At 44.0% G+C, this 16,040-nt stretch overlaps 1 protein-coding gene across 4 annotated transcripts in view; it reads right to left on the bottom strand.

Annotated features, from left to right (window-relative positions):
* Nucleotides 1-16,040, bottom strand: part of PCNX2 (pecanex 2) — a 279,006-nt gene that overhangs the window by 33,464 nt on the left and 229,502 nt on the right. For all 4 annotated transcript variants that reach the window (XM_036828622.1, XM_036828623.1, XM_036828621.1 and 1 more), the window contains one exon: nt 3,402-3,655. In XM_036828622.1, the coding sequence (XP_036684517.1) occupies nt 3,402-3,655 (254 nt within the window). The remainder of the gene's footprint in view (nt 1-3,401; nt 3,656-16,040) is intronic.

Here is a 16,040-nt window from a genome sequence, read left to right as displayed (position 1 = left end):
TAGTGAACAAAAGCAATGGGAAGCAAAGGTTAAAGTAAAAGAAACAGATCCAATGTGGAGTCCGATTTAGCTCTTCCCTGTAACGTTAGGAGAGGAGGAATGTGAAGGGGTGGAGAGAGACATCAAAAGGCAGGTCCTGGCATGGAGCTCCCCCCAGGCTTCTGGAAAAGCCAAGCGGGCGGACCCAGAGGGGGCACCTCAGCCCTTCGCTCTCCCCTCTCGCCCACTCACGGCGACCTGCTGGCCCCGTCACGTGAGGCCTGTCTGTCCACACGTCTGGACCATGGAAAAGCCGTCTATGGGGAGCTCCAGATTCACAGAGACGTGGCTCAATCTTGAACTCCATCCTCGCCACTAATGCCTGGAGCAGATCCTGCAGACTCTTGCCTACACCTGGATCTCGTCCGTCCAGACTGGATGGCTCAGATTCTGCATCACCTGGAACCTTCGTTCATCTAAAAACTACGGGCACCTCCATAGGGAAGTCATCACACTCAGGTCTGGGGGCCCACAGAGGGAGCAGGGAGTTGCCAGAAGGGAAAGAGAAAAGGTTTCAGAGGACGGGGAGGCAAATGGCAGCCTGGACCCCAGGGAGGATGTGAGGGGGAGCTGCCCTGGGAGCTCAGGTTGAAAGAGAAGCGCAGGAAGAGGGGGCTGGGATACAGCCATGCAAGGGCGGGGATGGGGAGGGCACACACGCATAGGAAAGGGTGGGGATGGAAAGCCCATCAGAAATAAGAGCTGAGGGCTCTGCTGGCACACAGACAGCCTTGCCCTATTCTTCCAGTCTTTTTTATTGATGACTGTTCAGCAGTTACTTGTGTTTTCGGTGTGCTCATGAGAGGAGGTGAGCTCAAGGTCCTTCTACTGCACCATCTTGAAGTGCCCCTTCTGTCCTGCCCTGTTCTTGAGGCACCAAGGAGACATGTGGCTCCAGGGCTCATCCATCTGGGCCATCTAGACTGCTGTCCCCAGCTGCCACCTCGCAGTAAGCTCCCAGCCCTGGCACGGCTGCAGTCGGCCCCTGGATCTAGCCCCCCTGCAATGACCCCATCCTGTTGCCACCTGGAACTAAAGCGGGTCCTCAAGGGAACCTCTCCTTTGGGAGGGAGGCACCAGAGAGAGCTGGTTGCCATTTAACATCTGTTTTCTCCTTTTTCCATGACACACAATTTCTGTCTGGGTTCATGGCTGCCCAGAATACCCTTTCTAGATCCCCCTCGAAGCTGGCATATGACAATCTTCTGGCCAATGGGACACAGCTACAGCGTACTGTGGTAACTTTCAGGAACCTTCTCTTCTTTAAAAAAAAAAAAAAAAAAAAATCTATTTTATTTATTTATTTAGGCTGCGCCGGGTCTTAGTTGCGGCATGCATGCAGGATTTTCATTGCTGCATGCGGGCTCTTAGTTGCGGCATGCATGCAGGATCTAGTTCCCTGACCAGGGATCGAACCTGGGCCCCCGTCATTGGGAGTGCAGACTCTTAACCACTGGACCACCAGGGAAGTCCCTCAGGAACCTTCTTAAGGAATAGCTTGTGCATGCCCTTGGCCTTCCCTTTCTGTGTCCCTCTCTCCATCCATTTAAGCCTTAAGATGGGGGAGACACTAAAAATGTTGGAGCTGGGAGCTGGAAGGAACCTTGGTCCCTGAGGACTTGGAGCAGAGCTTCATTTACGTGTGAGAGGAATACACTTCCTGCGTGTGTGTGCCACTGGGATCTCACGGCCCACTGCCAAGTCTAATACCAACTGATGGACCCAATTTCCCGAGAGTTGACTCTGTGAAAAACTACTTGGCTCTCAGACACAACGGTCAAGGGAACAAACATGGAGTCGCGAAGCAAAAGATCACAACTTCCTGATTCACTTCCCAAATCTTCCCCAATGTCTGTGAGGTTGGGCAAACATTTACCATTTTGTGTGAGGTTTGGATGTAAAGTTTTGCATCCCTCTAGCACACACGAAGGTGGGGAGCACGAACTGCTCAAGCTGTTTTAAATATTCTGCCACAGAACATCTCTGTCGCACTGACATTTCTTGTTGCAATAACCTTGCGGTGTAATCATCAGGAGTTCTTTAACCTTCTGATTTTCATAGTCTGAATTCTATTTCCTGAACAATTTAGCAGCTATTGCTGCAGACGCTGGGGCTCCCCCCAGGAGTTATTTCCAATTTCTAAATGTCCTCCTTTTTAGCTGATGGAAATTCCTGAAACTTCAGGGGCCCGTGTTATCTCTTCATTTTGTATTCCCTTATTTCTGCTGGACCACTTGTCTCAGCCTCAGCTGGCAGAGAGTTTGGGGTCTCAGGTGGATGGGCTTCTTCCTGGTGAATGGCATTAAAACGTGGGCCCCTCTGAGGACCATCCAGGGCTTTCGCCGTGCAAAGTGGTGCCTCAGAACAGGAGCCGTCACAGACACCCTCAGCCACGGACACCCTCGCCCGTCCCGCCGCCCCTTAGAAAACACTTTCGCCCCTGTTATCATGCTGCATCCTTGGTCAAGCCTCACATAAGTCTCCTCTAGGAGATTTATTCAAAACCAGCACACGTTCTGAGGCCGAATACAGGTTGAGCAGATGTAGGTACCGAGCAACTGAATAAATGTACTAGTCCCCATATGAGTAAGAAGAAAAGGCTGTCATAGCTAATCCTGATTGGATCATTTAACTCTATTTTTGCATTTTTATCATGAGCTTAAAAAATTAACTCTGGTTCTAAAAGGTAGAAATTTGCAGAGCCTCTAAACTGATCCTTATAACTCGTAAAAATTGAGGTCTGGTCATACTTCCAGGATGTTTCCATTTGTCAAGCAACTCATGTGGTGTTAAAAGTGGAGAAGAAGGGCTTCCCCGGTGGCACAGTGGTTGAGAGTCTGCCTGCTAATGCAGGGGACACGGGTTCGAGCCCTGGTCTGGGAGGATCCCACATGCCGTGGAGCAACTAGGCCCGTGGGCCACAATTACTGAGCCTGCGCGTCTGGAGCCTGTGCTCCGCAACAAGAGAGGCCACGATAGTGAGAGGCCCGCGCACCGCGATGAAGAGTGGCCCCCGCTTGCCGCAACTGGAGAAAGCCCTTGCACAGAAATGAAGACCCGACGCAGCCAAAAATAAATAAATAAAAAATAAAAAAATAAAAAAAAGTGGAGAAGAAGATCTAGGCAAGAAAACAGACTACCTCTTCGTGCCCAGGCTTAGGATATGACTTGGGGCATGCACGGCAGGCCAACCCAAAGCCCTCGAGGCTTCTTCACGAAACCGGTGGCTCCGAAACCTAGCTGAGCCTCTGATTCACAAGCTGTGGAGAAGCTTCCTAAGCTCTTTACACAGCTTGCCAGCAGCCTCTGGAGCCAGCCCGGCATCATTACTCAGACAAAGGGTCTGGGACCCGGAGCAATACCTTGATGTAGTATCGGACGAGGATCCTTCGGAGGTCAAACACCTGCAGCATGCTGGCCGCGTTGTTGTCCGTGATGCTGTAGCCCTCCAGGATGTACTGCGCTCGCGCGATCTCCCAGGTGAGCCAGCGGAGGTTAAAGGCGGCGTTGCAGGACAACAGGTGCAGTAGGTGACCTGGTTTGCAGCAGCAGCAGCCTCTGTCATCCTCATCGCCCTCTGTGATGGCTTCCACCTCCCTCTGCTGGCAGTAGGTCCCTGGCAGAGTAACAAACACGACGGCAGTTGTAAAGAGGTCGCGGGATAACCTTTGTTTCGAATGGATTTTCCCCTTGCCCTTATTGAGGGAAAGACGCTGAAGAGAGTCTAGAAATCAGGAGATTTGTGTCGTGCTTAGTTCAAACAAGTACTCCCAAATAAGTCACCGACCTTACAATCATTAATGTTTTTTTCTTTTTTTTTTGGCCACGCGGCATGTGGGATCTTAGTTCCCGGACCAGGGCTCCAACCCACGCCCCCCTGCACTGGAAGCACGGAGTCTTAACCATTGGACCGCCAGGGAAGTCCCACAATCATTAATTCTCTTATTCATCCATATCCCTTCTGATTCTCATCTCCTCCTGGTTTTTTTTTGTGTTAGAAGAGACACACTCTCATGGTGGTCATGGACGCGAATGGCCAAAATGCAGGACGGTTATATCCTTGAGTTCTCCTTTCCAGAAACCTGCAGGTCATGGCTGAGCAGATAGGAGGCTAAAGGAGGTGGCAGGTGGAAAGGTCTGGGAGCAGCTAGGTGCACGCTGAAGTGTTACCAGGAGGGGTGTCCTGGAAGAGCTTCACAGCCTAAGTGCACCACCTCACCTCACGTGACTGGGAGCGCTGGGTGAGCTGAATACATTTCCAAAGGAGCGAGTTCTAAAAACACAGGATAACGGGCATCAACAATCTTTGCTAAATGACACACCGTATCTTCTTTAATATTTTTGTTAATGATTTGAGGGGGAACATATACAGTATGCTAATGACGTGAAATTACTGGTACCTCCTGGAATGCAGAGTTACGATCTAAGGACATCTTGCCAAACGGCTTTGGCAGCCTGAAACTAATACACTGAAAATTAGTAGAAATAAATGGAATGTCCTGCACCGTGGTTCAAAAAACCAGCTACACAGTTCATTAATATATAGTAGCATACTTAACAAATACTTTGGTAATTTCTTTGAACATACGAACCCGAAGTAGGATAACACTTGAAAACTGAATGTGATCTTGATACCATCAAAACAAAGGGATAGCAAGAGTCAGAATATACCTCCTTTTACTCCTTCGGATGCTACACATAAAGGGTTACTGATAAAATGAAATAAAACTAGATGATTTGGGCAAGTTACACTTTCTCCATTAAAAAAAATAATAGTACTGATTTGAACAAGATCATACAGATTGTTAGTTACACATCAAGAAAACTACAGGGTTGTAAAATAACTCAAATTATGTTACTGAAGAATGACTAAAAGATCCAGGGACTTTGACTTTGCATAAAAGAAGACTTTGGGGGAGACAATGGTTGTCTTCAACAACTATCTGAAGGGCTATTGTGGAAATGTGAACTTGATATTCTCTGTAGTCCCAGAGGGCATTATTATGACCAATGGGAAAAAGCTTCAGGGTATAGCGTTTACTATAACAAAGGTCATTTTAACAACTATGAGTTCAACAATGAGATGGGCTGCCCTATGAGGATAAGAGGATAAGGAACGAATCAGGGATGACAGGACAGTAGTAATAGGTGCTAATAACCATAAGTACAAACCACTTAAACCAAAGTCACGGTGAAGAGAAGAAAAGAAATAAGAGAGACGATAGGAAGGACAGCCAATCAACTGGAGTAGTTGTTATTGGTTGTGGTGGTGGTGGTTTGTATCTTTTTCAAGATAATTGAGTCCTTAGTTATTGACAGAAGGAAAAAGTAAGCCCAAAAATGTAAGTTTTTCTCTATGAATTGCTTTAGTTGTAGCCCACCAATTTTTTATATTGTGTTTAAAATTTCCATTCAGGTAAATTGTTTTGTAACTCACCTACTCAGTTTTTATTCCTTACAGTTCTGTTATTAGGTGTATGCATATTTAGGACTGTTTTGTCTTCTTGATGAATTGACTCTTCAGTCATTACGAAATATCTTTATTTTGGTAATATACCTCGTCTTGAATCTGATATTAATACAGCTATTCTAGCTTTCTCATAATTAGTGTTTGTAAGGGATAAAACTTTCTGTCCTTTTGGGACTTCCCTGGTGGTCCAATGGTAGAGAATTCACCTTGCAAGGCAAGGGATGAGGGTTCAATCCCTGGTTGGGGAACTGAGATCCCACATGCCGCAGGGCAACTAAGCCTACGCGCCACAACTACTGAGCTCGAGCACCTCAACTAGAGCCCACGTGCCCTGGAGCCTGTGCGCCACAACTAGAGAAAAAAAACCTGCATGCCACAACTAGAGAGAAGCCTGCACTCCGCAATGAAGAGCCCGCATGCCCCAACAAAAGATCCCGCGTGCTGCAACTAAGAGCCGACGAGCCAAAAATAAATAAAATTGAATTAAAAAATAATAAATCTTAAAAAAAAACTTTCTATCATTCTACTTTTAATCTATCCATGTCTTTGTATTTAAAACATATCTCTTGTAAACTGCACATAGTTAGGATTTGCTTTTTTATCAGTTTGATAATCTCCACCTTTTAATTACAGTGATTAGTCCATTTACATTAATGTGATTATTTATATGACTGGGTATAAATCAACCATCTTGCAGTTTTTTTAATTTGTCCTTTTTTTTTTCTTTGCATTCTTTCCGATATTTGGGGGCGGGGGGAGCGTGCTGAATAACTTTTAGTAATTTACTATGTATCAGCTTTTAAATCAGTTAGCTGTAACTCTGTTTTATTTTTTGCAGTTTCTCTAGGAATTATAATGTGCATTTTTACCCTATCACATGGGTAAAATTCATACTACTCTTCCTGTAATGTAGGACTATTACAATGGTATGTTTAATCCTTCATGTCCTTTGTGTTATTGTTGTCAAGCATTTTACTTTAATGTATATTAACATTTAAACCCCACAATAGTTTGTTATTATTTTGCTTTAAACAATCAATTTTGTAAAGGCTTAGAAAGAAAAAAAATCTTTGCTTACATATTTACCATTTCTGGCAATCTTCATTCTTTTATGTAGAATCAATTTTCCATCTGCTATCATTTTCTTTCAGCTTAAAGAATTTCCTTCAATATTTCTTGCAGTGCAGGTTATCTGGTGATTATGTCAACTTTTCTTTAACTGTAAAAACTTAAATTTTGCCTTCATTTTCCTAGATGTAGAATTCTGGGTTGACAGTTTTATTTTCCTTCCAGCAATTAAAAAATATCATTGCATTATTTTCTGGCTTGCATTATTTTTTAATGAGATGTTAGTGATTAACTCACATAGTTGTTTCCCAGTATATTATGTGTTTTTAAATTTTTCTCACGGTCCTGATAAAATGACAATAAAAAATCTCAGACACTCTTAAAATTATTCTTTAATTTTCAGCTATTTGATGATCATGCACTTAGGTTTGCTTTTCTTTGTGTTTATCCTGCTTGAGGTGTGCTGAGCTCTTGGGATTTATGAATTGATATTTTTCATCAAATTTTTTAAATTTTTGAATAATATTTCTTCAATTTTTTCTGCCCCTATTTATTGCTTCTCCTTTTGGGATGCCACTTATACATATGTTAGGATACTTGATATTGTCTCACACATCACTGAATCTCTATTTTCTGTAATTTTTTCATTATTTGCACATCAGTTTGAATGGTTTCTATTGCCTTATCTTCAAGTTCATTGATCCTTTTTTTTCCTGTTAAGCCTATCCTCTACGTTTTCATTTCAGACATTGTGTTTTATTCATTTCCAGAATTTCAGGTTTTTTTCCTGTCAATTGATAGTCTCAATTAATTCATTCATTATGATAATTTTCCTTTGAATTCCTAAACATATTAATATCTGTTTGAAACTTCTTTTCTGTTAACTCCAACATCTTTGGGTGTGTTTCTATTTTGTTTTGTTTTGCTGGTTATGGGTCACTTTTTTTCTGCTTATTTACATATCTACAAACTTTCATTATATGCTGGCTATTGTTGATGTATTGACAGTCTGGACTGTTTTTTTTTTTTCTTCCTTTAGAGAGAGTTATGTTCTGTTAATGAGTCAATTTATTTGCACGTCAGCTTGTCAGATTGATCCTTTTGAAACTTGTTTTTAATCTTTGTTTGGAAATGTCTACAGTAGCCCTTATTCTAGGGTGAGAATATCTTTAATCCTAAAGCTTGGTCTTTCTGGAGCTCAGCTGAATTCCTGGGATGTTCAGCCAGGTCTCTCCACTGGCTAATTGGAATGTCTACATCTCTCAGCACAATATGGCCTCTGTCATCTCTATTTAGCTCACCTCACCAGTTACTGTTCTCTGTCAGGTCTTGATTATACACGCTCTTGCTACACAAAAGCAGGTTAATATTCATCCAATCACTAAAGGGGATCCCTATACTGATTTCTGTAGCTCCTTATCTGCGAAATTCACTCCTGCCTAGTACTCTGACCCACAAAGTCCAGCTACTTAGCAGCCCAGAATTCTGATTCTACCTCCCTAGCTAAACAAGGCCACTGTGCTCTCTTCGGGCTCCACCTCCCTGTTACTACAGATAAGAAAGTGCCTCTGGGAAGAAAGCAGGGACAATTGTGGGAGCTCACTTTGTATGCTTCCCCTCTTTCAATGATCAGAGCCTTGCACTGTCTATTGTTCAATATCTGAAAACAGTTGATTAATATGTTTTTTCCAGCTTTATCATTGTTTGTGGCAGGGAGGATATTCCAATACTGGCTACTCCGCCTTGGCCAAAAGAAAAAGTCTCTGAATCCTTTTACGTGTCTTTTGAAACTTCATGCAAACATGAAACCTGTCCCTACATCCACTTCCACACCATTCATTTTTCCTGGGATCCCATCTCATTATTCACCATGCCTGGTACTTAGTAGGTGATAACAAGGTGGCTGGCGGAATGATCGAAGGAATAGCTGGATGAACAAATGAAAGAATTCTTATCCAGATCACTATATTACAGGCAACAGACACCCTATTGAGAAAATACATAGCACATGCAACAGACTCTTGTTACATTACAGGAGGAAGATAAAGAAAGGCAATGCTTAAACTAAGCCTCTCTATAGAACCCATGCGTTGAGATGACCGTAATACATCAGAGATGAAAAACTGCAACCTTCAAATAAAAATGTACACGCAGAACTGTTAGGGTAACAGTCTATGAACTAGGAGTCAAGACCAGGAAGGGGAGAGCACGTAGGTTGCTGTAACATCAAGTGAAACGGTGAAGAGCTGATCCCAGGTCTTAGGATTCCATTCATCTCTCTCCAAGACCTCATTGCTTTGGGTCTTAGCTGAAAGCACTCTTTTTTAAACATTTCAGGGATCTCTTTGCTCATTCTGTAATATAAAACTCTTATTCCCTCTGGGAAAGATGTACAGAAATACACAGGTGAAACACAAGCAGTGAGTAATTCAGATCGCAAGCTCTGGGGCACCCAGAGTGAGTAACGAACCACCACTGCGTCCTAACTGAGCCACCTACTGGGACCCCGGGACTGCGGGCGTTAGACTCCAGGGGTGGGGGAGGTCTCATCCCACCCCAATGGCACAATAAACAACACTGGTTTACTGCTAGTTAATAATATGATTTGGGAAGAAACGCTCTTCCAGTGAAAGGAGTAATAGATCTCACAAAGGAGAAGCATAAAGGGGGACCTTCACCTCAAATAGATTAGCAAAACTGTTTAAATGACATGCCTTGAGGGTTTTTTTTTTCCCTCCTTCCTTTTTCTCCATCCAGGTCAAGCATTTTATCGTGTTGGGCTGACGCCAGCGTTGTTTGTTTGTTTGTTTTACATCAAACTGGAAGGAGTGTGTGTGTATTTATGAGTAAATGAGATCATGCAGAATTTGGATTTCTACCACCTGAAGGAAATAAGTTAGCACCATCCTCTGTGAGAAGCAGGGGCTCATTTCTACACTGATAAGAGGACGGTTGAGGAAGGGGTTTGCTGTGAAGGACTGCTAGGCTGGGTAGAGACATTGTAACTGCCCGAGGTTTTTAATAAATACTCAGTTCAGATAGGTCTTGGTGCCTTTTCTTAGGAACAAAAGATTCATAGTCGGGTTCACATTGTAAAAGAATATGAAAATAATGAAACCCAGCCATGTCTGCAAAGGCACTAATTTTGCTGTTCACATGCAAATCAGACCCATATCCTTCTCAGAGAGGCTCCCTGGGTTTAGAGCACATTCCCTCCAAAGGGAAGACCAGAGGTCTGCTGCCCCTACACTGTGACCTTTCCCGGATGGCTGTCTCTGGAGTTTCCATGGAACCGAACTCTTGGCATCTTTCATGTTGCTGTGTTCTCATGGCCTAAGTCAATGGGACACAGAAGGCATTCAATAACCATTTTTAAAATGAATTTTGAGGGACTTCCCTGGTGGTCCAGTGGTTAAGAATCTGCCTTCCAATGCAGGGGACGTGGGTTCGATCCCTGGTCAGGGAAGTAAGATCCCACATGTCACAGGGCAACTCAGCCCATGCGCCGCAACTAGAGAGCCCGTGCGCCACAACTAGAGAGAAGCCCGTATGCCACAACGAAGAGCCTGTGTGCCACAACAAAGATCTCATGTCCTGCAACTAAGACCTGATACAGCCAAATAAATAAATAGATAAATAAATATTTAAAATGAATTTTAAGAGTATCCTAGAGTCTTTTCATCCTAATAGATGAGCGTGCCTCATGAAAGCTGTGAAAATTGAGTGTCTGAACTGACAGTGTGTCTAGTAGATCCCAGATACTTTGCACACAGGATATGCATCAATTTCCAGAGTGCAGCCAAAATGTGAGGCAGCCATTGCGGCTATGCGAGGCAACCCTCTCCTGGCTACCTGACCCTTTCCTCCTCCCTCTCCCTGTTGCCGAAGGGGCAAGACTGCCCCCCTTTAAGCACCACTGGGCATCCTTACCAGTGACTGGCCAGGCCTGGCTTATTTATTCATACTAAATTCCAAAAAGAAATGAAGTCCATTTAAAAAGGCAGACACAGGGGCTTCCCTGGTGGTGCAGTGGTTAAGAATCCGCCTGCCAATGCAGGGGACACGGGTTCAAGCCTTGGTCCGGGAAGATCCCACATGCCGCGGAGCAACTAAGCCCTGTGCGTCACAACTACTGAGCCTGCGCTCTAGAGCCCATGAGCCACAACTACTGAGCCCGCACGCCACAACTACTGAAGCCCGTGCGCCTAGAGCCCGTGCTCCGCAACAAGAGAAGCCACCACGATGAGAAGCCCGCGCACCGCAACGAAGAGCAGCCCCCGCTCGCCACAACTAGAGAAAGCCCGCGCGCAGCAACGAAGACCCAACGCAGCCAAAAGTAATAAATAAATAAATAATAAATTTATAAAATAAATAAATAAATAATAAAAAGGCATACACAGTACAAAAGCAAATGATAAAATTTAAGTGACAATGGGGACAGGAAAAATATAATGAAGCCAGAAGGATGTCAAGAGACCTTCACTTCATTCTATGATGTCCTATATATTTGCTAAAGGTGGGCCACTGATTTCACTCAGGCTTTCTAGCAAGCAATGTAGAAAGATAACTTGAGGAGTGTCTCGTGTCCTTAAGACAAAAACAAAATAATTGCTTGGAAGGATCATAGCTACTTCTGGCTAAGACACCAGAGAGATGACACCCCCAGGACCCTCATAAGAGAGAACATTGTACAATATGGTGACCATCATCCTTCTCAGCATTGCATGGCAGGTACAATCACGATGTTCCAGAGCTGTTCTAATATGGCCAAAGTACAATTAATAACATTTCTATAGGTGGCCAAAATAATTCAGCTTTAGGTATGTGGTTTGCCAGAGGTCTGGTGTCACCCAAGGGTAGATTGTGGAGATGCAGGAGGACTGGGAGAACTTCACACCTTTCAGGAAATCCTTGATAGGGATCATTTCTCTCCACCTAGTTTTTTATTTATTTTTTATTTTTTAAAATTTTTTGGCCACGCTGTGCGGCATGCGGGATCTTAGTTCCCAGACCAGGGATCAAACCTGCGCCCCCTGCAATGGGAGCACGGAGTCTTAAGCACTGGACCGCCGGGAAGGTCCCCTCTCCAGCTAATTTTGACGGTCACTGTGCATTGAGGGGCAGTGAATTTCAATGTCCTCTCCGACAAGCACAGGAGTGCAGCTATTCTGCGCGGCTGGTTAGCGTAGACACGCCTGCTTCAACGGTCCACCAAGCTGGAGGTAGAGGTGACATTCTCCTGGGAAAGCTGGGAGGCCAAAGGAGGACGTCTGTGCCATGTGAGAAACGAAGGGCTGGCAAACCAAAGTCGGGGAGGTGCCTTCCTGGCTGGGAAGCCTGGGCCAGGATCCCTGAAGCGGGGAAGGGAGCCTCAGGCAGTCCGGCTGGAGTAGGAAGTTGAGTCCTATGGAGACATTTGAACTTCATTCTCTAGGTGACAGGTAGGCCACAGGGGTTTTTAAATCCCAAGGAAACAGGAAGAAAGTTGCACTTAAGAAACCTTCCCCTACAGCCTTGGGGGAGTAAAGAGGAGAGACGGGAGATGGGGCAATCGGCCACCCCCAGTTCCATTTCAGGTGAAAAGCGCTGGGGACTGAGACCAGGGTCCAGGCTGTTTACCAAGAGGTCAGAGGAAATGATGGAGAGGAGGCGCCATCACGTGATGGGGACTTCAAAGGGATGCGTTAAAAATGGTCCCCTGAAGCAGCAAGGCTGCACTCAAAGAATGTCGGCTTCTTTACAACCTCCCAGCAAGGGCGGGCACATTAAAGCCCAAATGCACAACGTATTTTAAAGATGGGGCCTCCCAGCCCTACAGTTTTTCTCCTTATCTGATGTGCGTTGTCCCAAACACCCTGGCAACTGGATTCCACAGAAAACCCCAAATATCATCAACATTGTTATGTTTAGTTTTATCCACTAATAATGGTTTAAAATAACTGTACTAGAGATTTATTTGAGCTGAGTTTTCAAATGGCCACGGCCTTCTTCAGCCCAATGTGCCAGGCCGGTGTTTTCCGCATGCCAAGCAATGAGGTCACCAGGAGGGGCTGACAGAGAGCAGTTTAGATTATCCTGAAAGTACAAGCAGCCCCTGCTCATGAAGTGGAAGAGACGTAGGCATAGATACGGTTAAGCCAATGCTTTTCAAGCCTCAGGTGGGATTTACAGACACACACTTTGGGACGTGTGTTGGACTATTATTAAATAAAATGTATTTCCTTCTGAGGCCACAGGTAAGCTCGTTCCTGAATTGCTCAGGGCCACAAAAGGAGGAGGCCATCAGATATAGACATTGCTAAGTACAAAATAGTTCACTCCCCTGAACACTGGGACCTCACACAGCCCAGCGTGCGTTGCATGTTGGAAACACAAGATGTGAGAGACGGGGCTTAGCCCTGCGAGCGCTTGCTGGAGATGCAGTCTTCTTAGTGCCCCTCATAATACCGTAATACACGTAATTCATGTCATAACGAGGACTTCCAGAACATTTTTCTTCAGGCTGGAACTCTATCGTTACTTCTTGCTAGTTGGTTAGATCAAGGGCCATTTCGTGACCAAATGAAATAATGTCAGAGAAAGCTGTTTAAAAGTTTTTGAAGGATTGTCATTTCTAGAAGGTCACGGTGGAATTTTTTTCCCCAAAATTTCTCCTGCAGCTTCAATGTCATGGAGATGTCTTTCTCAGCCCTTCCCCCACCCCACGCTAGTTCTCTGGGACGGAATCTTAGAACATGAGCCTACAGGAACGTGCAGGTCATCTATCCCCAGCGACCTGCCCTGGGAGATGGCCCTGTATCTGCCAGACATCACCAGATTTAATTTCTGGAAAGAAATACTTATTATAACAATAGTCTGTTTATATGTAAAGCTGTCCCATTACACTTCCTACTTGCTAATTGCTAAACATCCATTTGATAATCACCCCCTTTAAATTAATCTAACCTTAAAGATGGAGAAATGGTCACAGAGCAGAACTAAAACAAGAAACAGGGTTGGCCTGTCGAGACACTGAATGAGTTTAGTTTTTTATTCTTTTACTGGACAATTTCTTCCCAGTCCCAATTTCCATTCCTTTGGCCACATTCGACCCAAGTGTCTTTTAAGTGTCACACTGAGAATCTAGGAGAAGTGTATTTGCTCAGTGTGCAGTGGAGGAAAAGTATGTTAAAATAGTTTATAGCATGTTTGATTTTGTCGAGATAGCAGAGGTTTTTTATTATAACAATTTTATCTCCCAAGGAGCCTCAATTTGTTTTAAGATCTGTCCACAGGAATACAACTTCTTCCATGACCTGTTCGGCAGGATAGATTTTTGAATGTGGTATAACAGTTTTTCTCAGAGAATTTTTATTTCAATACATCATCTATTTATGGGACACATACCAACTTAAAAAGTGACTTCTCAGATAGCATCTCACTGATTGCACACATCAACCTGGTTATGCAGACGTAATTTTTTCTACTAAAAATAAGGACACTGAGTCTTAAAAGCAACTTGTCCAGTAGAAGGGTCTGGTCTTTTGAATTTAAAAATCAGTATGTTCCCCTTATCACACAGTGTCTCATGAGCCTTGACCAATTACAAGCAAAAGTTCCCCGAATTTACTTTTTTCTACCAGCCCACAGGAGAAAATGAAATAAACAAAATCACGCAGTGCACAGGGAAACTTACACTGGGCAGGTGTGAAGCATAAGAAAAGTTGAAATATACATAATAATGATATCTGTGAATGATATGCTTCCCTCCATTCCTGTTCCATTTCCAGATGAGAAAACCAATGCACTCAACCTTCCTGAGTTGGCCCCTTTCTGATTAATATTTAATTCAAAGTTGTGTTATCTTGCTTTTCTCCCACAAACTTTTTTTGAGTGTTGAAAGTTAAAGTATGCAGACTCTGTTAATGTTCGCCAGGAAAGCCCCTCTCCTTTCCCAGACTTGCTATCTGGACAAGCAGGGCTTTGTCTTGTTCACTAACATGTCACACAATTTGAAATGAAGAAAAATATGTGTTGAGGAATTCTGAGTGGAGAACCTATTATTTCATGGGTGAAGTTTGGAACCTAGGGACTTAACAGCTTCCTCAAGTTAGGTAGACAAAAGAAGTAAAGACTTGCTAATGACCTAGATGTTGCCATAGAGAAGACAGCATTCTAGCTAGTTCCAAGATTAGTGAGAGCTAAGGCTCTACGTGGATTAGCCAGTTAGGATAAGCATTTGGGTTGGATTAATTTTAGATAAGATTAGGTTACACAGATATTTTTTAAATGTCCCTGCAGGCTGGTGATTATGGGCTGTTAGCCTAACTATGAAATGGCTGATAACATTTCACACAGACAGGAACATATATCTCCTTTTTTTTGGATATTTTCCAGACCCAATGGTAATGTGGAGTTACGTCCTGATAACTAACTATGCCTCTGCTTTCCATGTTCCTTCTGCAGGAGCCGACCAGCTTTCACGCTTCCTAAGGCAGTTGGCAGTTCAAGAAACTGAGCTGCTAAAAGAGGTGGTGCCATATTAACACTTAGGAGCATATTCAGGTGAAAGTTTTATGTCTGAATTTCAACAGCCAAAAAATGGTTACTCGTTCTTTTTCCCATATTCTCTCCTTATTTATCTTTCCTTCCTTCCCTCCTCCCTCCTCTCTCCCTCCACCCCTCCCTCCCTCCCTTCTTTCTTCCTTCCTTCCTTCCTCCCTCCAAGGCAGAGGGGTTTACTACAAAGGTCATGGACTTTGGAGTCTGCCACATCTAGGCGTTTACCCTTCTGCCACCACCGGTGACTTTGCAGCCTTGGGCAACTTACTAAACCTCATTCACCCAATTATGTCATGTCTGAAAGAGAGATAATACCTACTTGCTGTATAGACTGCTTATGAAGAATATTCTGATAATATACGCAAAGGGCTTACTATGGTACCTGGCACATAATAGGTGCTCAAGAAACTTCGGACTGTCTCTCCTTCCTCCCTCAACCATCCTTTACCGGGCATCCCTCCATGAGACCGTCAGTGCACGGGGAGAGAGGCAGGAGACCCAGCCTTCGAGGGTCTCACAGCCTGTTAGAACCTGGCTTAGTCAATTTTTCATAGCCTGCAGGAGTAAAAAGCTGAATGTACAAATTGTGCGAGAACACTGAAAGTAAACTGGCTTTGGTTGTCAAGTGATTACTTATTGCTTTGTTATCAACAAACACTGACTGACTGCCCACCATGTGTGGCCGCGGGCTGAGCATCTGGTCCTGATAGCAAAGATTCACAGTCTACACATACAAACACCTAAAAACAAACGTCATTTTCACCGCCGCCCCTTTGTTTTAAATAAAAGGACAGAGTAATCTGCATTGGTTATGTTTTCTTGTTTGAACTAGGATATGAACAAAAACTGGAAATATTTGATCACCTGGGAACGTAGAAAATATATACAAATGCAGTATCATTCATTGCAAGGAAATACTGAG

This window comes from Balaenoptera musculus, chromosome 16, assembly GCF_009873245.2.
Source record: "Balaenoptera musculus isolate JJ_BM4_2016_0621 chromosome 16, mBalMus1.pri.v3, whole genome shotgun sequence".
NCBI classification, from domain to species: domain Eukaryota; kingdom Metazoa; phylum Chordata; class Mammalia; order Artiodactyla; family Balaenopteridae; genus Balaenoptera; species Balaenoptera musculus.
This window is presented reverse-complemented; position numbering and strand designations above follow the sequence as displayed.